General features: G+C 31.0%; 2 protein-coding genes across 2 annotated transcripts; one reads left to right on the forward strand and one right to left on the reverse strand.

Moving 5' to 3' along the window:
- Positions 1–2: 2 nt before the first annotated feature.
- On the reverse strand, positions 3–5,066 carry LOC117925606 (U4/U6.U5 small nuclear ribonucleoprotein 27 kDa protein). The gene is made up of 2 exons (XM_034844668.1): positions 4,417–5,066; positions 3–267 (listed from the first exon to the last, which is right to left on the reverse strand). Exon 1 carries the CDS (start codon positions 5,040–5,042, stop codon positions 4,434–4,436), a length of 609 nt encoding a protein of 202 aa, XP_034700559.1. The 5' UTR covers positions 5,043–5,066; the 3' UTR covers positions 3–267; positions 4,417–4,433.
- A 6,996-nt stretch (positions 5,067–12,062) lies between these two features.
- On the forward strand, positions 12,063–15,582 carry LOC117924516 (probable receptor-like serine/threonine-protein kinase At5g57670). Its single transcript, XM_034843145.1, has 7 exons — positions 12,063–12,627; positions 12,729–12,983; positions 13,082–13,239; positions 13,493–13,572; positions 13,667–13,802; positions 13,960–14,109; positions 15,206–15,582. Exons 1-7 carry the CDS (start codon positions 12,414–12,416, stop codon positions 15,371–15,373), a joined length of 1,161 nt encoding a protein of 386 aa, XP_034699036.1. The 5' UTR covers positions 12,063–12,413; the 3' UTR covers positions 15,374–15,582.
- Positions 15,583–19,195: the final 3,613 nt, after the last annotated feature.

Here is a 19,195-nt window from a genome sequence, read left to right on the forward strand (position 1 = left end):
TGTGATGCCCAAAGTCCAATGGCAAGAATTATAAAACCACCATCCTGATCAAGGTGCAATTAGCATTTAGTAAGATCAGACAAAATACACCATTGCATGAATTACAATGTGATGGCAAGAGCTGAGTTAGAGAGAGCAAAAATTTATCATCAATGGTAAAAGTATCGTAGTTTTACATGTTATCCTCTTCATTTGAGTACTAGACATGGCTTTCGAGAATCCAAATTTTCCACTTGATCCAATTCATGCCAGCAGACCCTCCAGCATCTGTAAAGAGTGCAAACATCGATGAGAATACATGTCATCCAATGAAAAATGACATTACATATCATGTATTCTATTGCCAGATTTTTCAGTTCTTTTTGTTATTTGCTTGTTCATGGAACAGACAAGCCTATATCTTCAACATGCTTGAGTTTAAGATGCTAAGCACTGACACTTTTGTAAAACACATCAACCATGAAAGAGAAGGGTTTGATTGTAAGGCCCTCTACTGATATTCATCCCCAAGTTGTGAACTGACAGACAAATTATTTTATGCATGATAACCCAAAAGAACACTCTGAATTTTGAATAAAGTCAGCATGAAGGAGTTCAGAAAATAAATTTTCTGTATCAGTCACATTGCAGTTCTCTCTCACCCAGCCATGACATGTTGGAGTCACAAATCAAATGAAGAGATGCAGACCTTCTGTTTCAAGTGGCTTCTATCTTTCACACCACATGTTATCTACTCATCAGTTCGATCGAGTGTATTAATATGGGTATATCCTCCATGGCTGAAGAAATTGTTTATTAATTACAAAGGTTATGTTTGGTTGACGAGATAAGATATGATATGGTATATATATCTTAAGAGATAGGAAATGTGTATCCTAAAATATGATTTATAATGGAATATGATATTATTGGATATTAAATCTAATGCACATGATACCCTAAGACAGCATATTCAATGAGATATGTTATGTTATATTTAATTTGTAAATAAATAAAAAAAATAAAAATTATATTGCATTTCAATATTTTCTATTTTAAAAAATAAAATTTATCTTACATTTAATAATAATTGTGATTAAAATATTTGAACTTTATAAATAATAAATATATAATACATATATTAATATTATTTTACAATATATTTTATAAATATTTTTTTACTTCTTATTTTTTAACCACAAATTTGATCTTATAATAATAAAAAAAATTATTTTGCAAAATAAGTAATATAAAAAAATGAATTTATAATACATGGAATATGTATATTCTATATCTTAGCTTAGAGTTAACACATCCTATGTAGAAGGGATATAAAAAAAAGGGCGGATATATATTCTGTCACTTATCCTATATCATGTTTGGTTGAACACTTGATAGGATAAGTGATTAGATAACTTATTCTATTCCATCATCAACCAAACATGGGATAAGAATGTTATCCCCTATCTTATCGTATCTCATGTTGTATCCAACCAACTAAATATAGCCGAAAGGTATTATTAGAAGGATACATGAATGTGGATATTAAAAACTGTATACCTTGTGCTTTGATATGTAACCCTTGTTTTTTATTTTTAGTATTCTGTTTTTGCTTTTGTTGTTTCTTCTTTTGACTTGAATCAAACTCCAACCTTTGTCCCTACCCCGATCTCTTGCCATTTGAGCAAGCCTTAGGAGCTAGATATGGGAAACTATAACTAGTTAAAGAAGATTAGTTTGAAAAAGTACCAAGCTTCTGACATTGTGTTGAAGTAGCACAGGGGAATTTCTTTCTACTTATTACTTATGGCACCTTCTTAAAGAGATGACACATTGTTTTTCTTGCACGATGAAGTTGCTTGGCAATTATAGAGTTTGGCTCTGCAAGAAAATGACCACTTGTTTGTCTACAGAAACATATCATGAATCCTTAACACTTCTTTCCAGTTTAGTACATTATAATGAACATGTTATTTTCATCCTAAAGCAATCCCAACATTTTTATTCCCATGGCAGCTCAACACTTGAATGAGTTGTTCATACCTATAAGCCTAGAGGTCCTAAATGTTGGCTCAGACAAATAGGTCCTAGATTATTCATCATAAGCCAAAGTCATATAAGAACTCGTCAAAATCATCACCTGAGTCATGTCAATATATTACAATTGTTGAAGCATAGAGCACTACAACTCATAGATATAACCCAGTGAGTATTAGCATCCATAATAAAACATAGGCTTAACACAACAAAAGCATGATGCAATGTCATAATAAACATGCATAGACTTTTACAATCCATACAGTTATGCAAAAGCCCTAACTATAAACATAAATGCCTACTACAACTTGACACACTGTAAGGCAAAACAGGAAATCACAGTAACATAATGCACTAGTGATCACTTAGCATCAGTAACCGATCTGATGAGGAATAAACCCCTAGGGTTTATTCACAAAAAAGAAAAAAAGAAAAAAAAAGGACAAGGGTGGTTTGGCTTCCTTGTCCCATTTAGAGTTATTATTATTACTATTATTATTATAGTAGGATTGATTTTTCAGTTGTTCAATTTTTCTTAGGTTTTATTTATTTATTTATTTTATATTTTATTTTAGATAGTAATTCACTTCTTCTCAAATTTCTACTCCTTCGAGTCTTTTTATTAGCATTAGGATTTTTTTTTTTCCAAAATTTCTTTCAGTTTCTAAATAATATTCCTTTCCTATTCTTGCAAGGGAAGATAAGGAATTAGGGAAATTACCCTATTAAGGAAGAGAGTCATAAGAGTCTATATATACCCATGTCATCTTTAAAAACAGAGAACTATAATTTTAATAAAAGCTTTTAACATATATTATATGCTTCATTGAGGGTATGATTGCCTTTTGCCTAAGTGTGATTACCTAATCATACCTAGGAACCTTGGTATGAATGACAAGGATCTAACTTTCCTTTTCTTTTATTGCCTTTGACTTGTCAAATCATTATGTGCCAAATAAGCAATGTCTAGTAATGCTAGAATATCTTGGTTGTTTTTTGTTTTTCGATAATATGAGAGGTCGAAAAAGACAAAAGGAAAGTTAGATCCTTTCCATTATCCTCATAGGAGCTTCTCTATATGACAACAGTGTAGAAGTTGAAGAGAATAAACAAGTAGCCATTCTTTCACAAAGATAGCAGGAGAGGTAGCCAGACCAGCTCTGGGATTGATGCACAATCCATTCAGGCTAGGCCCTTAATTCAGTTCAGTGTTTATGTCAGCAGTGTCTTCCCCATCATTATTATTCAAACAACTCTATGCAGATGGATGAGTATCTGCACTAGTGGCTGTAGCATCCCCAAAGATGGCATATTATAGCTTCTTATAGAATAAATAACCTACTTTTAAAATCTTTCTGAAAACTTATATTCCTATATCAAATCTATTATCCATCATCAATAAGTTGAATTGAAGGAAAACAATGAGTGTTAGCCTTTCAAGGATAATATTTTACCTGACTAAATTATTCTACACAATAACAGTTATAAATTATAATCACAAATTCAATCAGCAATTTTAACTCAATTTCAGTCTTTTTCAACCTCTCAAACTCCTTTTCACCATGCTCTAGCTCGTTAAAGTCTTTGAATTTCTTTTCTCAACTTCGACTTTTAGATTTTTTGCGAATACAATATCATGCAGATTCTATGGACAATTTTTTTTTTCTTTCGTTGCTAGGCAAAACAAAAAATATGTATTAAAAGCATCTAAAAAGGGTGTGTACTCTAGGGTGTACAAGAGGATACTCGATGTATCCCAATAGCACCAAGTGGGCAAGCCAAAAAGAGAAATATAACAAAAAACAACTCCTCATTTCTACAATTTCCCATAATGACACCTTCTCCCATGACGAAAATGAACTTCTCATCATCACATGTTCACCTAGAACTGCCTTCACTACCCACAGCTACCTCATTTTCATTCTCATGGTTATGCTCCTAAAAATTACTCAATCTAAATGGGACAATTAAGGAAACATATATGAAACTCAAAACAGAAAACAAACAAACAAACAAACAAAGAAGCTTTGATAGTAAACGCCAGTGTTTAGTACTGACAAAGAAACACAAATTTGAGACCGAATGCTATAAGCCACAACAAAAATCACTGATATACTTCGTTCGATGTTAATCAATAGACGAATTCATGCTTAACAATCAAATATATAGAAAAGCTTTATAACTTCAAGCAGATTTGCATAGTTAAAGAAACCAATCATCTACCCTACACTTCGGATTTTACTTCCACCATGAAAAATGACAACAGAAGCAATTCTAATTTATCCATTCTTCATAAGCATTCAACTCCAAACACAAGAAGAGGCAAAATTCAGTAGTGTAATTGAACTAGCCTAGGTCTCATACCAGATTTATCATAATCAGAGAAATTGAAACCCTAACCTTTATAAAACCTAAATCTAGCGGTTCCGTTCTGCCGGCAATGGCCGATTGAACCCACCCCTCCGGTTCATATACTGCCTCGGCAGCCGCTTCGTCACCGACCTCACTCCGCTCACATCCGCCCCCGGAACCGGCTTCCCCTTCGTCGAATCGAACGTGCACGGAATCCCCATCTTCTTCATCATCTCGATCTCATCCGCATCCATCTCCGCATCTCCGCCGCCGACGTCGCCGCCCTCCGATGTGCCCCGCTGCTTCTGATGCTCCTTCGCGATGCCGTCAACAAAGTCGGAGACCACCGCGGCCCGCTGCCGCTCCTTCTCCTCGTCCTCCCCCCGCCTGTGGCGCTTCCGCGGCGGGGAAGGCGAGGGCGTGCGGTGGCTGCGGTGCCGCCGTCGCGACCTGTCCGCGGAGCGGGACCGCGAGCGGTGAGTGTCCGGAGAGCGAGTGCGGGAGCGGGCGTGCCGCGACCTGATGCGGTCCGGCGTACGGGACCTCTTGCTGCGGTCGCGGTCTTTGACGCTGCGATCGCGGTCACGGTCACGCTCTTCTTTGTCTCGTCTCCGATCCTTTTCTCGGATCTCTCGGTCTCGTTCACGGTCACGGCCTCTGTCTCGGTCGGCCATGGGACACTGGCTCGAGTTTCTCTGAGTTTAGGCGGAAGGGATAAAAGAATTATTTTTTATTGCAAGTTGGCCCTCTCAAATATTTAAATTCAATTTGTGGTCAAGAAAAAAAAAAATCTTATTAAATTAATAACCATTGTGATAAAAAAAAAAAAAAAGGGGGAGAATTGTGTTTTATAGCCGGCTGATCCAAAAATTAATTATTTTTCATGTAAAAGATAGTCTCACAGAAAACACATGATTGATCAATTTCTTTATTTAATTATATATATATATATATATATATATTTTTTTTTTTTTTATTAAAATAACTAATGGAAAAAAATAAAAACGGATGATCAATGAATGAAATTTAATTCTTTTTATTATTTTCATATAAAAAATAGTACTAAACAAGGTTTTCAATTTTTATTTTTTAAAATAGTTTTTATTTTTTAAAATAGTTTTCATTTTTTAATTAAATGTTTTTTTTTTAAAAATATAAAAAATAAAAATCATATTACCCTTTTTTAGAAAGTATTTTTTAAAATAGTTTTTGAACATAATTTTTTTTTATTTATAATTTAAAATAGAAAATAATACTGATTTTCAATTATTTATAATTTTTTTTAAAAACAATAAAAAATCCAAATTATTAAAATAGAATTATTATGGTTGCATAAATAGTGGTGCAATAAAGAAAAAAAAAGCTTATGTGAAAGGTCATTGGGTATTTTAATCCATCACTATTTTATATCCTTAAAAGGTAATATATAGAAATTTGAAAGATATATTGGTCTTTTAACATCTTATATCATTTCCATCAATTATGGAAGTTATATGAACCAAATGTTAATTTTTGGGTTCAACCGGACCCAAAACACAATTCTAAAAAAAAAATGCTATTAAAACCGTCAAATTTTAATAATATTGAATAAAATTTTCAATTAAGAATATTATTAAATTCATTCATTATTTTCTCTAATTACATTTATTATACAATATTTAAATTAATATTTTCCAAAGTTTTCGTGAAGTTTTGCCTACATTTAAAATATGATAAAAAAGTTTATTATAAAATTTTTTATTTTATTTTATATTCGCTCTTGCTATTATTGGGAGGTTCCAAAAATGGAGCATTTAAAATAATTCATAACCGTTGGATGAATCTAGAACTTCCTTTTGGATCGTTGGATGGCTCCATCCAAGAGTCATTATTTTGTGGATTTATTTTTTCAAGTTTTCAATTCCTAATGGGTTGGGCTGAGTCGGATTGGGCCTGGTGTTTTTGGGCTGGGAGGATTTAATAAGCTCTTGGTTTCTAGAAAGTATCGCGGAAAGGGGGAAAAAAGTTGAGAAAAATAGTGTTTTTTATGGAAAAATCTGAGAAAAAAAAACTAAATTCATGTTTGGTTATAAGAAAATACTAAAAAAAAGGGAAAAAAAACTAGGAAAATAATTCATTATTTTTCATATTTAGTTTACTATAAAAAAATACAAAATAAATAAATAAAGTGAAATCCATTTATTCAAACATGTAAAAATAATATTTCACCTTTAAATCTATTTGACATTTTCATTCAATTTTTTCTTTTCCTCTATTTTTTTTATTTTCTTTTTCTTAAAAATTTCTAAGAATCAAACATCGGGGAAAAAAGTTTCTTTTTTCTTTTTTAAATATGAAGGATAGTTATGTTGTGTTGGAGTTTATCATACATGAGATCACACTTGATTTGAATAATGATTTCCCTCACCTGAAATGGTGTGTTTTCATATATTTTTTTATAGAAAAATTTATTTAAGTGGGGGTTCTTCTCGTTACTCATAAGAGCGAGCTAGACATGTCGCTATAGGGTATTATTAAGAAAAGTCGCATTTCCAACCGAATGAGAGATGATTTATATAAGATGATTCATGTGAAACAAGGACTAACGGAGGAATAAGATGACTTAATTTGTACTAATACTTGATCAAATGATTATGAGATAGGTAATGAGTAAAAAAAAACATTTCTCAATAATTTAATTTAGTTTTTCTCAAATTTTTATGAATAATCAAATAAGAAAAAAAAATTATAAATATTCATTATATCTACATATACCAACATACCCTAAAAAAAAAAATTAAATATACATATTTTAAAAGATTAAATAATAAATCCTCAATCCTCACCTTAATTTAATGGTAAGTAGTAAACTAGGTAGTGCCCTAATAAGGCATCACAATTGAAATGTCGGCAAACTATATATTATATTTATGTCTACTCTACAACGCCCATCTATCTCACGATTGATTGATAGTAACCTTCTCTTTTCTCTTATTTATATATATAAAAGTCGATTTCAAGTTCACGTGTCATTGGAGGCTTGAATTTCTCCACCACAAACAAAAGTTCGTTTGTGTCATGTCGTTATCAAATATTAGGAAAATACCTTAAAATATAAATGGAGTCCATGAAAGGCAACGACTGAATTAAAATGATACCATCTCAAAACCCTTTTCATTTGTAAATTAAAAGTACGTTTTATAGTGATTTTTCGAAGCATTTTCATTCTAAAAAATATTTAGTAAAATTTTAAAAATATTTTTAAAAATTGAAAAAATCACTTAGAATAACAAAAAATTAATTATAATATTTTATAAAAAAAATACTTGATTGGTGATTATCTTAAAAGCAATTTCATTGATTACTGTTTGAGAAAAAACATCATTGAACTCGCTCTAAATTTTTGTTTGAAACAAAATCAAGTCCTTCACTCAAAAAATTATAGTGTTTGGTTCAACATTCTTGGATTATGGGATGAGTATTGGAGTTGGAATACTTATGGTGCTAATTTATAGTCTATTTGAAACTGATTCTTGCTAAAGTAATTTTATTTATAGCACTTTTATTAAAAATAATTTTAAAAATAATCGCTTAGGGTTTACATATTGACTATATTCAAAATCGATTTTATATTAGAAATAGAAAATGAGGCATTTTTTAAAATATATTTTAGTTATTTTTAGTTATTTTTTTGGAGTGATGATACAAAATAATAAAACAAATATGAAAAATAATTAAAAATAACATACCACATATAAAATTTATTTTTAAAAAATATTTGAAAACATAAAAAACAAGATAAAAATATTTGAAGTTCCAAATAAATTTTGGTTCTAGAAAACATTAAAGAACTCTTTGAAAACTATTTTCAAATATTGTATTTTTAGTATTATTTTTGAAAATATTTTCAAACAAATCCTTAATATTTGAATATAAACTAAAAAATTGTTTTGATAGTATTCTGAGTAATATATTATTGTTTTTTCTTTTAAAAAATAAATAGTAACTGTAAAATATTTTTTTAAAAATTATTTTTCATATATAAAAAGCGAGTCTCGTCCGAAAATGAAATTTATGGAATTGATCTATGCAAAAATAGTTCAGGCTTTGGCGAGGCCTAACAATTATATAATAAAAAAGTAAATTTTGAGATGATAATATATCATGTGATTAATTACACATAAATCATTTCAATTGATTCTCGACATTTTTTAAAGTGACTTTCAAAAATTTACTAAACATATTTTTCATAAGAAAACCCTTCCACACTTTAGAAAACACTTTTAATCCTTTTTTAGCATCACTCTTGGATGAGTTCTTAGAGTTCGTTTGATGGTGATTTTGATAAGTGTTTTTAATATTTTTAATACTTAAAAAATAAAAAATTTTAAGTGTTAGCAAAACTAAAAACATTTCTCGTAATCGTGGTTAAATGTATTCTGAGTCTCCTTGAATCAAAGATTGACTTGGAGTATCCTTAGAGTTATCACCTTGTACTAGATGTCCAAATAGAGGTTGTTCCTCTCTTTTAATGTTCATATTAAACTATTATTTATTTTAAAAAACTTAAATAATTAGAAATTAAATTATTATTTGTGAGTAATTTTGAAAAAGTTAAAAATGCTTCTTACATATATTTAGTATTTGATAAACATGAAAGTTATTTTTAAAAATATGAAAAAAAAACATAACATAATTATTAGAGAATCACTTGGTGGTAATTCATAAAAAGTCATCTTTTTGTTGTACAATGTATTATGAAAAATACTATTAAAGTTTTTTTTTTTTTTTTTTTCTTAAGAATGTTTTTGATGAAAATGCTTCTAATGAGAGCGTTTTAGACTAAAAATGTTTTAATTAGAATGACTCCCAAATAGGTTGTTAGTAAAATATATTGTAAGATTGCAACATTATAAACTAGTTTGAGACAAAATTTAACAAAATTTGAGAGATGGTTTATTTACTGATGACAATAGGGTGAGTTTGACATGGATCATCTCGACCCTACCCCATTTATTTATATCTTTTTTTATTTTCACCTATTTTTTTTTTCAAACAAGACAAGAGGTATAAAAAATTCTCATGCCCAACCTACTAGACATCATCTATTATTATTATTTTTAAATATTTAAATTATATTAAAATAAATATAATTTATAAATAAATAAATAATTTATTTTTTATAATTTATTTTTATGAAAAGAGGAAAATTTTATTTTATATATGTAAAAAAGTGAAAGTTAAAAAATCAATTAAAACTATTTGTATTTAATATTATATATAATTAGGGTGAAGCAAGATAAAGGTGTGCTTGAACTTGCTTCAAACAACTAAGTTTTCAACAAAAATTTTCAAACATATTTATCCAATTATGTCCTATTAGTAGGAGTTGAGACCTGCTTAAAAAAATCCTTCCCATTACCATCCATACGTCAATTAATTAAAATTATTTTTTTTACCAACCTAACATTTTCTTTCTTTATTTTATTTATTTATTTATTTTAAAGTAATGTGATCCGCTCAAATGTGTAACAACTCTTTTCTTTTTAGAATTTTCATCATAAATAGATTTTTTTTTTTTTAAAAAAAAACCCAGAAAGATTACATTATGGTATATGGAACTTAGACCATATGTAATGTCCGTGTCTTTGCCATGAATTGAAGCATAAGGTTGGTTTAGTAATTTACCTTTTTGTTTTTCTTAAGTTGAATATTTTGATAAAAAATTTATATTTATTTATTTATTTTTTCAAGATTTAAATAAATGGGATGTCCACCAAGGGTACCAATGTCCCATAACATGTGGCATGCCGGCCAATAAAACGACAAATGGATTGGACAAAGCATCTGTTCTACCAAGTACCAAACCCAATTCTTTTTATTTATTTTTAATTTTTTCCTTTTTTGGGTGCATTTTTAGCACTAATAGAGATAGTAATTGTAGGTTTTATTTATTTATTTTAATAAATATTAATTTTAAGTGATTCCCAAATTATTTCCATACATTTTAGCTCAAATTTGAAAATGATTATTATTATTATTTGAATGAAAGATGTAGAGTTAAAAGTTGCTACAATAAATACTTAAATAAAGATGTTAGTGAGACATGGACAAAAATGAGGATTATTTCATCTCCTTTAACCAATTAATTTTAACATCTTGTGCTTCAATTCATCTCCTTTAACTAATTAATTTTAATAAAGATTCGTAAATATGAAGATTATTTCATCTCCTTTAACCAATTAATTCTAAAAAAATAAAAAATAAAAAATATGAGTTATCAAAAAGTTTTAACCAATTTTTAAAAATTATTATCTTTTTAAGGTAAAATTTATAATTTTCAATTTAAAAAATAAAAAACAATAAGTGAATCCAAACGACATGTTAATAATTTATTTTTTTGGCCTCAAATTTTTGGGATCAAAGATATGAGTAGAAAAAGATTGAAAGATTTACTTTATATAGAAAAACCAAATAGTACTCTTCCCATGAAGTTTTGAACAAAACAAAACACATGCTAAAAAAAGGAAAAGAGATAAAAGAGAAGCCAAAAGAAAGACAAAGAAGTGAAGAGCAAAGGCCAAAATTTTGAACAGGTCCAACAAAGCTTGCTCAATGATTGAACTTGTATAAATTAATCAACTCTAACATAAAGTTATTTTCAAATATTTTTCTTCTTTTTTTTTTTTTTTTTTGAAAAAAAGGGTTATTTTCAATACCCTTTTCCTTGTATATTATGCAAAAATTGTAAGAGAAACATGTGGTAGGAAATGAGAAAATTTAAATGAAAGTAGTGGAGAGGAGCTCAACCCTTGAACATGGAGGTGTTGCAGAGACAAAAAGTGAACATTGGGACCCTGGAGCCAACAATGAGGTTGAGTTTCAACTAAAGAAAAGCTTGATTGCTAACCTAATAGGTGACCACTGGGAGTGTAATAGAGACTCACACAATCATGTATGTATTACGTATGTGTGCTTGAGTTAAACATAATTGAATTTAAACCCCAAACCTAATTCAACTACATTAATTTAGTTGTTCAACTACCATTCTCCTTGATGAATTTTATTTTTATTTTTTTGGTATTTTTTCTTCTTCTTTGCTTTGTATAATACTAGGTCGACTTACCATTAGTAAGAAAAAAAATTATTGTTGGGATACATACTTGTACATGTTTTGATTGAGAGAGAAAATTTTGTAATCAATTAGGTCATATATCGAAGAGATGACACTTTATTTGTCACGGGTTACAAAAATATCTTTATATCCATGATGGTCTTATGTCTTTATTAGACAAAAGACTTGAAATCTTTGTTCATTTTTGAAACTTATTAGTGGAATAAGATGCAAAGTATAACTTAACAATTTTAATATAGTAAAAAGATATATTTTCGGCCTAAAAATATTTGTGAAAATATTTATAAATACGAAATCTCGTATTATTTCAAGTGTGAATGTTGTTGATCTCGTAGGAAAGATGTGTTTTAAAATTGTGAGAATTAATAAACTTAAAATAGACAATATTTAAATAGAATGATGCATCGTAATGAACTCTAAAACATGCGGACGGTTTTAAAGATGATAAGATATAAATTTTTTACTCTTGTAAGTGATACTCATCTAGAATGCCTGGATGATTTGGTGAAATCAAATCATTCTAGTATTTTCTCGTTTGGAAAAGAAAACATATTGGCAAGGTGGGAGGACGGCCAGAATTCAAACCAACTCCAACCCAACAACTTATCATCCAAAAATAATCATCCTGGTTCATTAAGGCTCAACTTCCAGTCCCAGAGTGTTTGTTTATTGAGAGAAAAACCATAAATTGTAACAGAGACAGCTTCTCCTAGAAATATATCAGACAACTCATTTAAGACCGACTCACACACCCTCCTACTCCTACTCCTCCCTCCGCCTCAGCTGTCTATATTCACATGCACCTATAACCCCATTAATTTGGACACACCCTTTTCCTTGTTTCTCTTCTTCTTCTTCCAATTTTCCCACCTTTTCTTCACTTTCTGGGTACTGTTTTTGTGTGGTCTTTCATGATTTGGGAGTCCCTGCAATGAGATACATAAGGTCTGGCAGCTTCAAGAGGCTCTTCTCGGCTAAGAGGCGCAGTTTTGAGGAGGAAAGCCAGACCCCAGGTGGCTGTGCTCATGATGACGGCAATGAGGCCTTCGGGGTTGGTGGGAATGAAACAAAGCACCCTCAGAAACCCACCTGGAAATGCTTCTCCTATGAGGAGATTTTTCATGCCACCAGTGGGTTCAGCACAGGTTTTGATCCCATTTCATAGAAGATTTGGTTTGTTTGTTTTTTCCAGTTATTTTTGTCTGATTTTGGTGTGGATTCTTCTGTTTTCTCATCTGGGTGTCAGATAATATGGTTGGAAAAGGAGGGTATGCTGAGGTGTACAGAGGAACCCTGGAAGATGGTGAGGCTGTTGCTGTGAAAAGGCTGACAAAAGCTTCCACTGATGAGAGAAAAGAGAAGGAGTTTCTCACAGAGATAGGAACAATCGGTCATGTATGCCATCCGAATGTCTCCTCACTCTTGGGTTGTTGTATAGACAATGGGCTCTATCTCATCTTCCAGTTCTTTTCAAGAGGCTCTGTTTCTTCTGTTCTTCATGGTAAATGACTCAGAATTTTATCAAATGGAAGTATATTTTTCTGATTACTTTGATCAATTAGGCCATAATCATTGTTTTCTATCTGGGTTTCTCTGTAGATGAGAATTCTCTGTCATTGGATTGGAAAATAAGGTATAAGATTGCAGTTGGGACAGCCCGGGGCCTCCATTATCTGCATAAAGGCTGCCAGAGGAGGATAATTCACCGAGACATCAAGGCCTCCAACGTTCTATTGACTGCAGATTATGAGCCACAGGTAACAGGGAAAATAGAATTTTGAATCCTATTTTGTGTTTTGTTTGGATTCCCAATAACATAAGGCTCAGTTGAGATGATCTTTAGGATTTCTTGATCAATGGGGTGGAGCAAACAATGAAAATATGTAAAACCCAGTGTTTGATCTTTAATTTTCTTCCCCCACAACTTTCTCAGCAACCAAACAAAGCTTGTGGAAATATGATCTCTTTTCCCCCTTTTTATTGGTATTTGTTCGCTTTCACTGTTTGCAGATATCGGATTTCGGGTTAGCGAAATGGCTTCCATCGCAATGGACTCATCATTCAATTGTTCCAATAGAAGGAACATTTGGGTATTCAACTCTTCATACTCCTTCAATCCAAAAGAAATTAATTGTGTTTATGGCACTTTACATGATCGAAAAAATGCCTCATGTTCTTTTGTAGCCATTTAGCACCCGAATACTTCATGCATGGGATTGTTGATGAGAAGACCGATGTCTTTGCCTTTGGAGTCTTCCTCCTGGAGATCATTTCTGGCCGAAAACCGGTTGATGGGTCTCACCAAAGCTTGCATAGCTGGGTAATGAGACAGCCCTTGACTTTGATTCTAGTAATTAATTGCAATCCTTCTTCATTTGGGAATCCCCATTTGGATTTCTTCAAGATTTAGGCGACAAAGGCTTGGTAGTTTATGGTGAAAGTTATCTTTCTTTAATGGTGGATTTTCTTTTCAACAGGCCAGACCTATCCTAAACCAAGGGGAAATTGAGAAGGTTGTGGACCCAAGGCTTGGAGGGATCTATGATGTTGCCCAGCTGAAGCGACTCGCCTTTGCGTCGTCTCTTTGCATTAGGTCATCATCCATCTGGCGCCCGACCATGAGTGAGGTATCTAACTGCTATGCATACTTCAACTAGATATCACCAGTTGTTGCTGATAGTATTCCATGAGGAAACTGACAATTAATCTATCTTCTTGCTCATAGCATATTGGAGTAAGTGACTAACTAAAGGGGGGAATGCATTATGGAATGTTTAAACCCTGTGATATCTGCTTGATATACCTACTTTCATATGTTTCTAAAAGGGCTCAAATGAGATAATTCCTTTGCTAAATTATGATATGGTTGAGAGGGGCCACTGTCTTTCTCTGTTACTAGTTTACACTCAAATGGGGTCTCATTTTTCTTCTGTTTTCACCCTTTTTTCGGGTAATGTACCATAAAAAATTGGTCACAAGCATTAAAATCCAAAACCTTTCATGCTAGTTCACATGACACAAGCCATTTGAGCTATTGTCTTTTGGTTTAGGCTAGTTGAGGACCACAGTTTCAAATATATGCTTTTGTCCCTATTTAACTTTTGTAGCATGCCGTGTTCATGAATCCAACAAAACCTTTTTAGTTTACCAACTAAGTGACTATTATAGTATTCGAATTAGGATAGGATTCGGGTATTTTAATCTTCAAATGCCTTAATATAATACTCTTGGGTTAGCTGTTTTCTTCTCAACTTGGGGGGATTTGCCTGTAATGGCTTGATACATCTCTTTCATCTGTCCTGACTGCAAACGTAGGCTAATACTATTCTGGCTATGGTGGCGGGGTAATTTGGCTTTTTCATGCAATTGTAGATAAGAGTCATCTGATGTTTCTATGCTACCTAACACCCATGTGATCACAAGATTATGACATGATCACCAAAATAATAGTGAAAAGTGGTCCTTTCTTGACTTGTTACACTATTAATTAAACCATGATGATTGAAATGGCTCTTCATGTCTGTTGTCTTTGATGATCATATGCCAAGAAAATTGTGATTTTCCCACATTTTCTCACCAGAAAAGTTATCCATAAAAGCATCTAAATTATTGAGCTTGTTAGCCTCATTGTCTTGTTTGGTTCTCTGTCCAACAATAATGTTAATGTTCCCTTCTGACATTGAAGCTCTTGTAATTTCTAATGCATTTGCGATAAATTCTCAGGTATTGGAGGCGATGCTGGGAGGGGAGATTGACGAAGAGAGGTGGAAGATGCCTGAGGAAGAAGAAGAGCAGGAAGAGTTCTGGGGTTTTGATGATCTTGAATGTGAAAGTGACACTTCCTTCTCAACATCCCCACATGACTCAATCTCAACCCGAAGTATTTCTTAAAGATGATTTGGTGAATTAGGCGCTTGAGGCTGCTTGATAATCTCTGTTTTTTTTTTTAATCGAAATATATATGTATGTACGTATGTATATATATGTAAACTTGGCAGGCATACATATAAACGAATATAGAAACAGCTGTTGTAGCACCCCCACTGGCTTCCAATCAGTGCCTCTATAAGAGAAAATTTTGTGGATGTGATTAGACTTCATTGCTGTTGGCCACCACACAACACCTCCTCCTCTTTTTTTTTTTTTTTTTTTTTTTTTCTTTTTTTTTTTTCTAAATTTAATTTTTACCTCTATTTATTTTTATTTTTTTAATGGATTTGGTTTTGCTGGTTAGACCAGGTGACTGAATGGAATTCTATTTTAGAAAAATGTGAAGCAAAGTCAGAGATGTTGGAAAATTTTGGAAAAAAACAAAATTTGAAACTTTAAACCCTAAATCCTAAATTTTATAAGTCATTACTGTAGCGGTAAGACACTTTTTTATTTTATTTTTATGGATTGGTTTTGTTAGCTAGATCAATTGATTGGATGAATTTCGACCTAAATAAAATGAAGCTAAGTAATAACTATTGGAGAAATGTTAAAAAAAATTTAATTTGAACTTCAAACCCTAAATTTTTTAATCTTAATTAATTAAACCCAATTTAGGGTAAAAGCAATAGTTATAAGAACTCCATTGTAATTTCTAATCAATATCTTCGTAAGTAAAATTAAGAAAAATATATTTTCACACACATTTATTAAAAGTAAACAAAATCATAAAATAGAAACAGTTGAAAATAATTTAAATTTTATACTATTACCAATTAGAGGTTATACTTCGGAGGATTATATTTAGTATCTATATTATTAAAATGAATTATCTAAATGATCAAGTACTTATCATCGAAAAATATATAAAATTTTAATTATATATATAGATATATATATATAAAGTTTGATGTTATAATTTTTGATTCCAAGTTCGTGGTTTCTTTTAAATGTTCTCAAAATTGGAAAAAGTGTGTTATGAATGTGTAACTAGACTTTGTTGATGTCGACCACCACATAACATCACAACTTTTATTTATTTATTTTTCTATTTGTTTTCTTCTTTTTGATGGGTTGGTTTTGCAAGCTACATATGATTGCATGAATAAGCCAAGTGAGATGGTGGGGAAAATTATTATTTGGAGTCACCCGTGCCACAAGTATATATGTGGTTATGAGGCTTGTGGGTCCTTTAGGGTTCTTCAAGGTAAACTTGAGTTTAGAAAACGTTTTTCAAAAACAATTTTTGAACGTAGACATTTAGATTTCATTTGCTAGTTATTTTAACACGTGTTTATAATATTTTTAATACTTAAAATGATAAAAATTTTCAAGAGTAAAAAATATTGAAATCATTTTTTAAAATCATTACCAAACATATTTTAATTATAAGTCTAGATCAACAACAAACATTATTAATATCATATAAGTAATTTACGATTGCGTTTGACAATAATTTTATGAAGTATTTTTAATTTTTTTAACATTTAAATTTTTTTATCTTACAAGTATTAAAAATGTTATAAATATTTTTTAAAATCACGGTCAAACTTACTCTTTTTGATGAAATTATTAATTTAATATGATATTAGGAAGTATAAGTAATTTAAGATTGTGTTTAATAATGATTTTATGAAGTATTTTTAATTTTTTTAACATTTAAAATTTTTTATCTTTCAAGTATTAAAAATATTAGAAACATTTTCTAAAATTATTATCAAACTTACTCTAAGTTTTTTGATGAAATTATTAATTTAATATGATATTAGGAAGTATAAGTAATTTAAGTTTGCGTTTGATAATGATTTTAGGAAGTGTTTTTAATTTTTTTAACATTTAAAATTTTTTATCTTTCAAGTATTAAAAATATTATAAACATTTTCTAAAATTACTGTCAAACTTACTCTAAGTTTTTTGATAAAATTATTAATTTAATATGATATTAAAGCCTTTAGACTTAAATATTAATTTATTTTCTAGATTTATTAATTTTTTTTTCTTGTTGTTATTTATTTATTTATTTATTTTTTTTTTGGGATAGAGTATAATTATAGGAATGTAAGGTGAGGAGGCATTTATTCAAAACCTTCCTCAGATGCATGAAACCTTCTATTATTCTCCAAAAGGAATTAATTAGAAAGTGATGTCCAACCAAATTGTGGGGCAAGTCATTAAGATTATCAAAATGGTTGATTATCTGCATTTAGTGATAATTAATGCTAAGTCACTCTTGTCTTATTAATTTTTTTTCTAATTATATTAAAAGTAAAATAAATAAATAATATAAATTTTTATAATCTATTAATATAAGAAATAAATAATTTTTTTTCTTATTTTATATGGTTAACAAAAGAAAGAAAAAAATTAAATTAAATTAAATTGTTTTTATATAATTATATATATATTATTGTAATGGGATGACAACAATAAGATAATACCCGAACTTGCTTTAAATCCTACCTAGGTGATAAAACAAAGGCTATGAATTAATTAAGGAAAATACCCAAAAGGGGGGGGGGGGTGAATTGGGTTTTTCAAAATCTTTTTCCACACAATAATATATGCACAAAATAAATAAAGGAAAGAGATAAGGTTAGAGAATTCAAACTCGGGTTTATAGTGGTTCGGCCCTTCCTTGCCTACGTCCACTCTCCTCAATCTCCTAACCGAGTGAGGGTTCCACTAACTTGATGCTTCAATCAAGCTTTCAATCGTCTTACACTTGGATTCCGGCTCCAATGGGCTCTTACACAATCACTTCAAGATTTGAACCACTTGAAGGCTTTCACACTTAGTTTACACAAGGATGAAACTCTCAACCTAGCTTAAGGATGACTCAAGTACAAGAGAAGGCTAGGATGAATTGCAAGAGTGCACTAAGAATATGCAAGTGATGGTTTGATGCACTTAGAAAGAAATGGAGAGCTTTTTGATCAAGAACAGGTAGGTAGGCTTTGAATGCAATAGTTCTCTTACTCATAAATGAAGAGGAGCTCTCAATTTATAGGTTTCTAGGCTCGGGAGACAAAAACAGCAGAAAAGTAGTCTCGACCGGACGAGCAAAGGGTCGACCGGATCACTAGCCGTTGGTGCATTTAATGCATTGCAGGTTACCGTTGCCTCGACCGGACTTCGACCGGACCTCGACCGGACAAGGGTGAGGCTCGACCGGGAAGAGAAAGCTACTGGGAGAGAGAGAAAATTTTGTGTCTCCCTCGACTGGACCTCGACCGGACAAGGGAAACCGGTCGACCGGTTCCCCAACCGGTTGAGCCGGTTGGCCATAGCCTCGACCGGTTGAACCTTTGGCCCCGAAAACCTATCCTTTTTGATTTCTTTCTTTTCCAATACTTAGGCAAAGTCTTTAGGTGAGTTAATATGCTAATTTTGAATCAATTTGCTTAAGGTATATTTGATAAAACTCGGGTTTTAAAGAAAAACAAGTTTTAGAGAATAAACCGAGTTTTCTAAGATGCATGAAAAAGTATGAACATCCTAAATGTACTCATGCTATCATCTTACATTCATTTCCTATGATTATAAGTCTTCCAAAAGATCTCGATCCCGTATTCGTTTGGTCCTTGATGAATTTTTGAGATTAAGCCTGAGATTCTTAACAGTTTAAAACAATTAGTCACTTAACCATGGTTTGTTATCATCAAAACCTGATTAGGAGAACCCTTGGGCTAACACTAGGTTTTTTTAAAAAATAAAAATGATATTTGACAAAATTTAAAGAACACTTATAAAAAAAAAGCGAATTTAAAAATCACTTATATTATT

Source organism: Vitis riparia, chromosome 11 (genome assembly GCF_004353265.1).
Source record: "Vitis riparia cultivar Riparia Gloire de Montpellier isolate 1030 chromosome 11, EGFV_Vit.rip_1.0, whole genome shotgun sequence".
Taxonomy (NCBI): domain Eukaryota; kingdom Viridiplantae; phylum Streptophyta; class Magnoliopsida; order Vitales; family Vitaceae; genus Vitis; species Vitis riparia.

What these genes read in the sequence shown, in the direction of transcription:
- LOC117925606 (XM_034844668.1), bottom strand. Translation starts at nt 5,042, where the DNA reads ATGGCCGACCGAGACAGAGGCCGTGACCGTGAACGAGACCGAGAGATC.
- LOC117924516 (XM_034843145.1), top strand. Translation starts at nt 12,414, where the DNA reads ATGAGATACATAAGGTCTGGCAGCTTCAAGAGGCTCTTCTCGGCTAAG. An exon ending in CTGCAGATTATGAGCCACAG is followed by an intron (nt 13,240 to 13,492) that starts GTAACAGGGAAA and finishes CACTGTTTGCAG; the next exon opens with ATATCGGATTTCGGGTTAGC. An exon ending in CCAATAGAAGGAACATTTGG is followed by an intron (nt 13,573 to 13,666) that starts GTATTCAACTCT and finishes GTTCTTTTGTAG; the next exon opens with CCATTTAGCACCCGAATACT.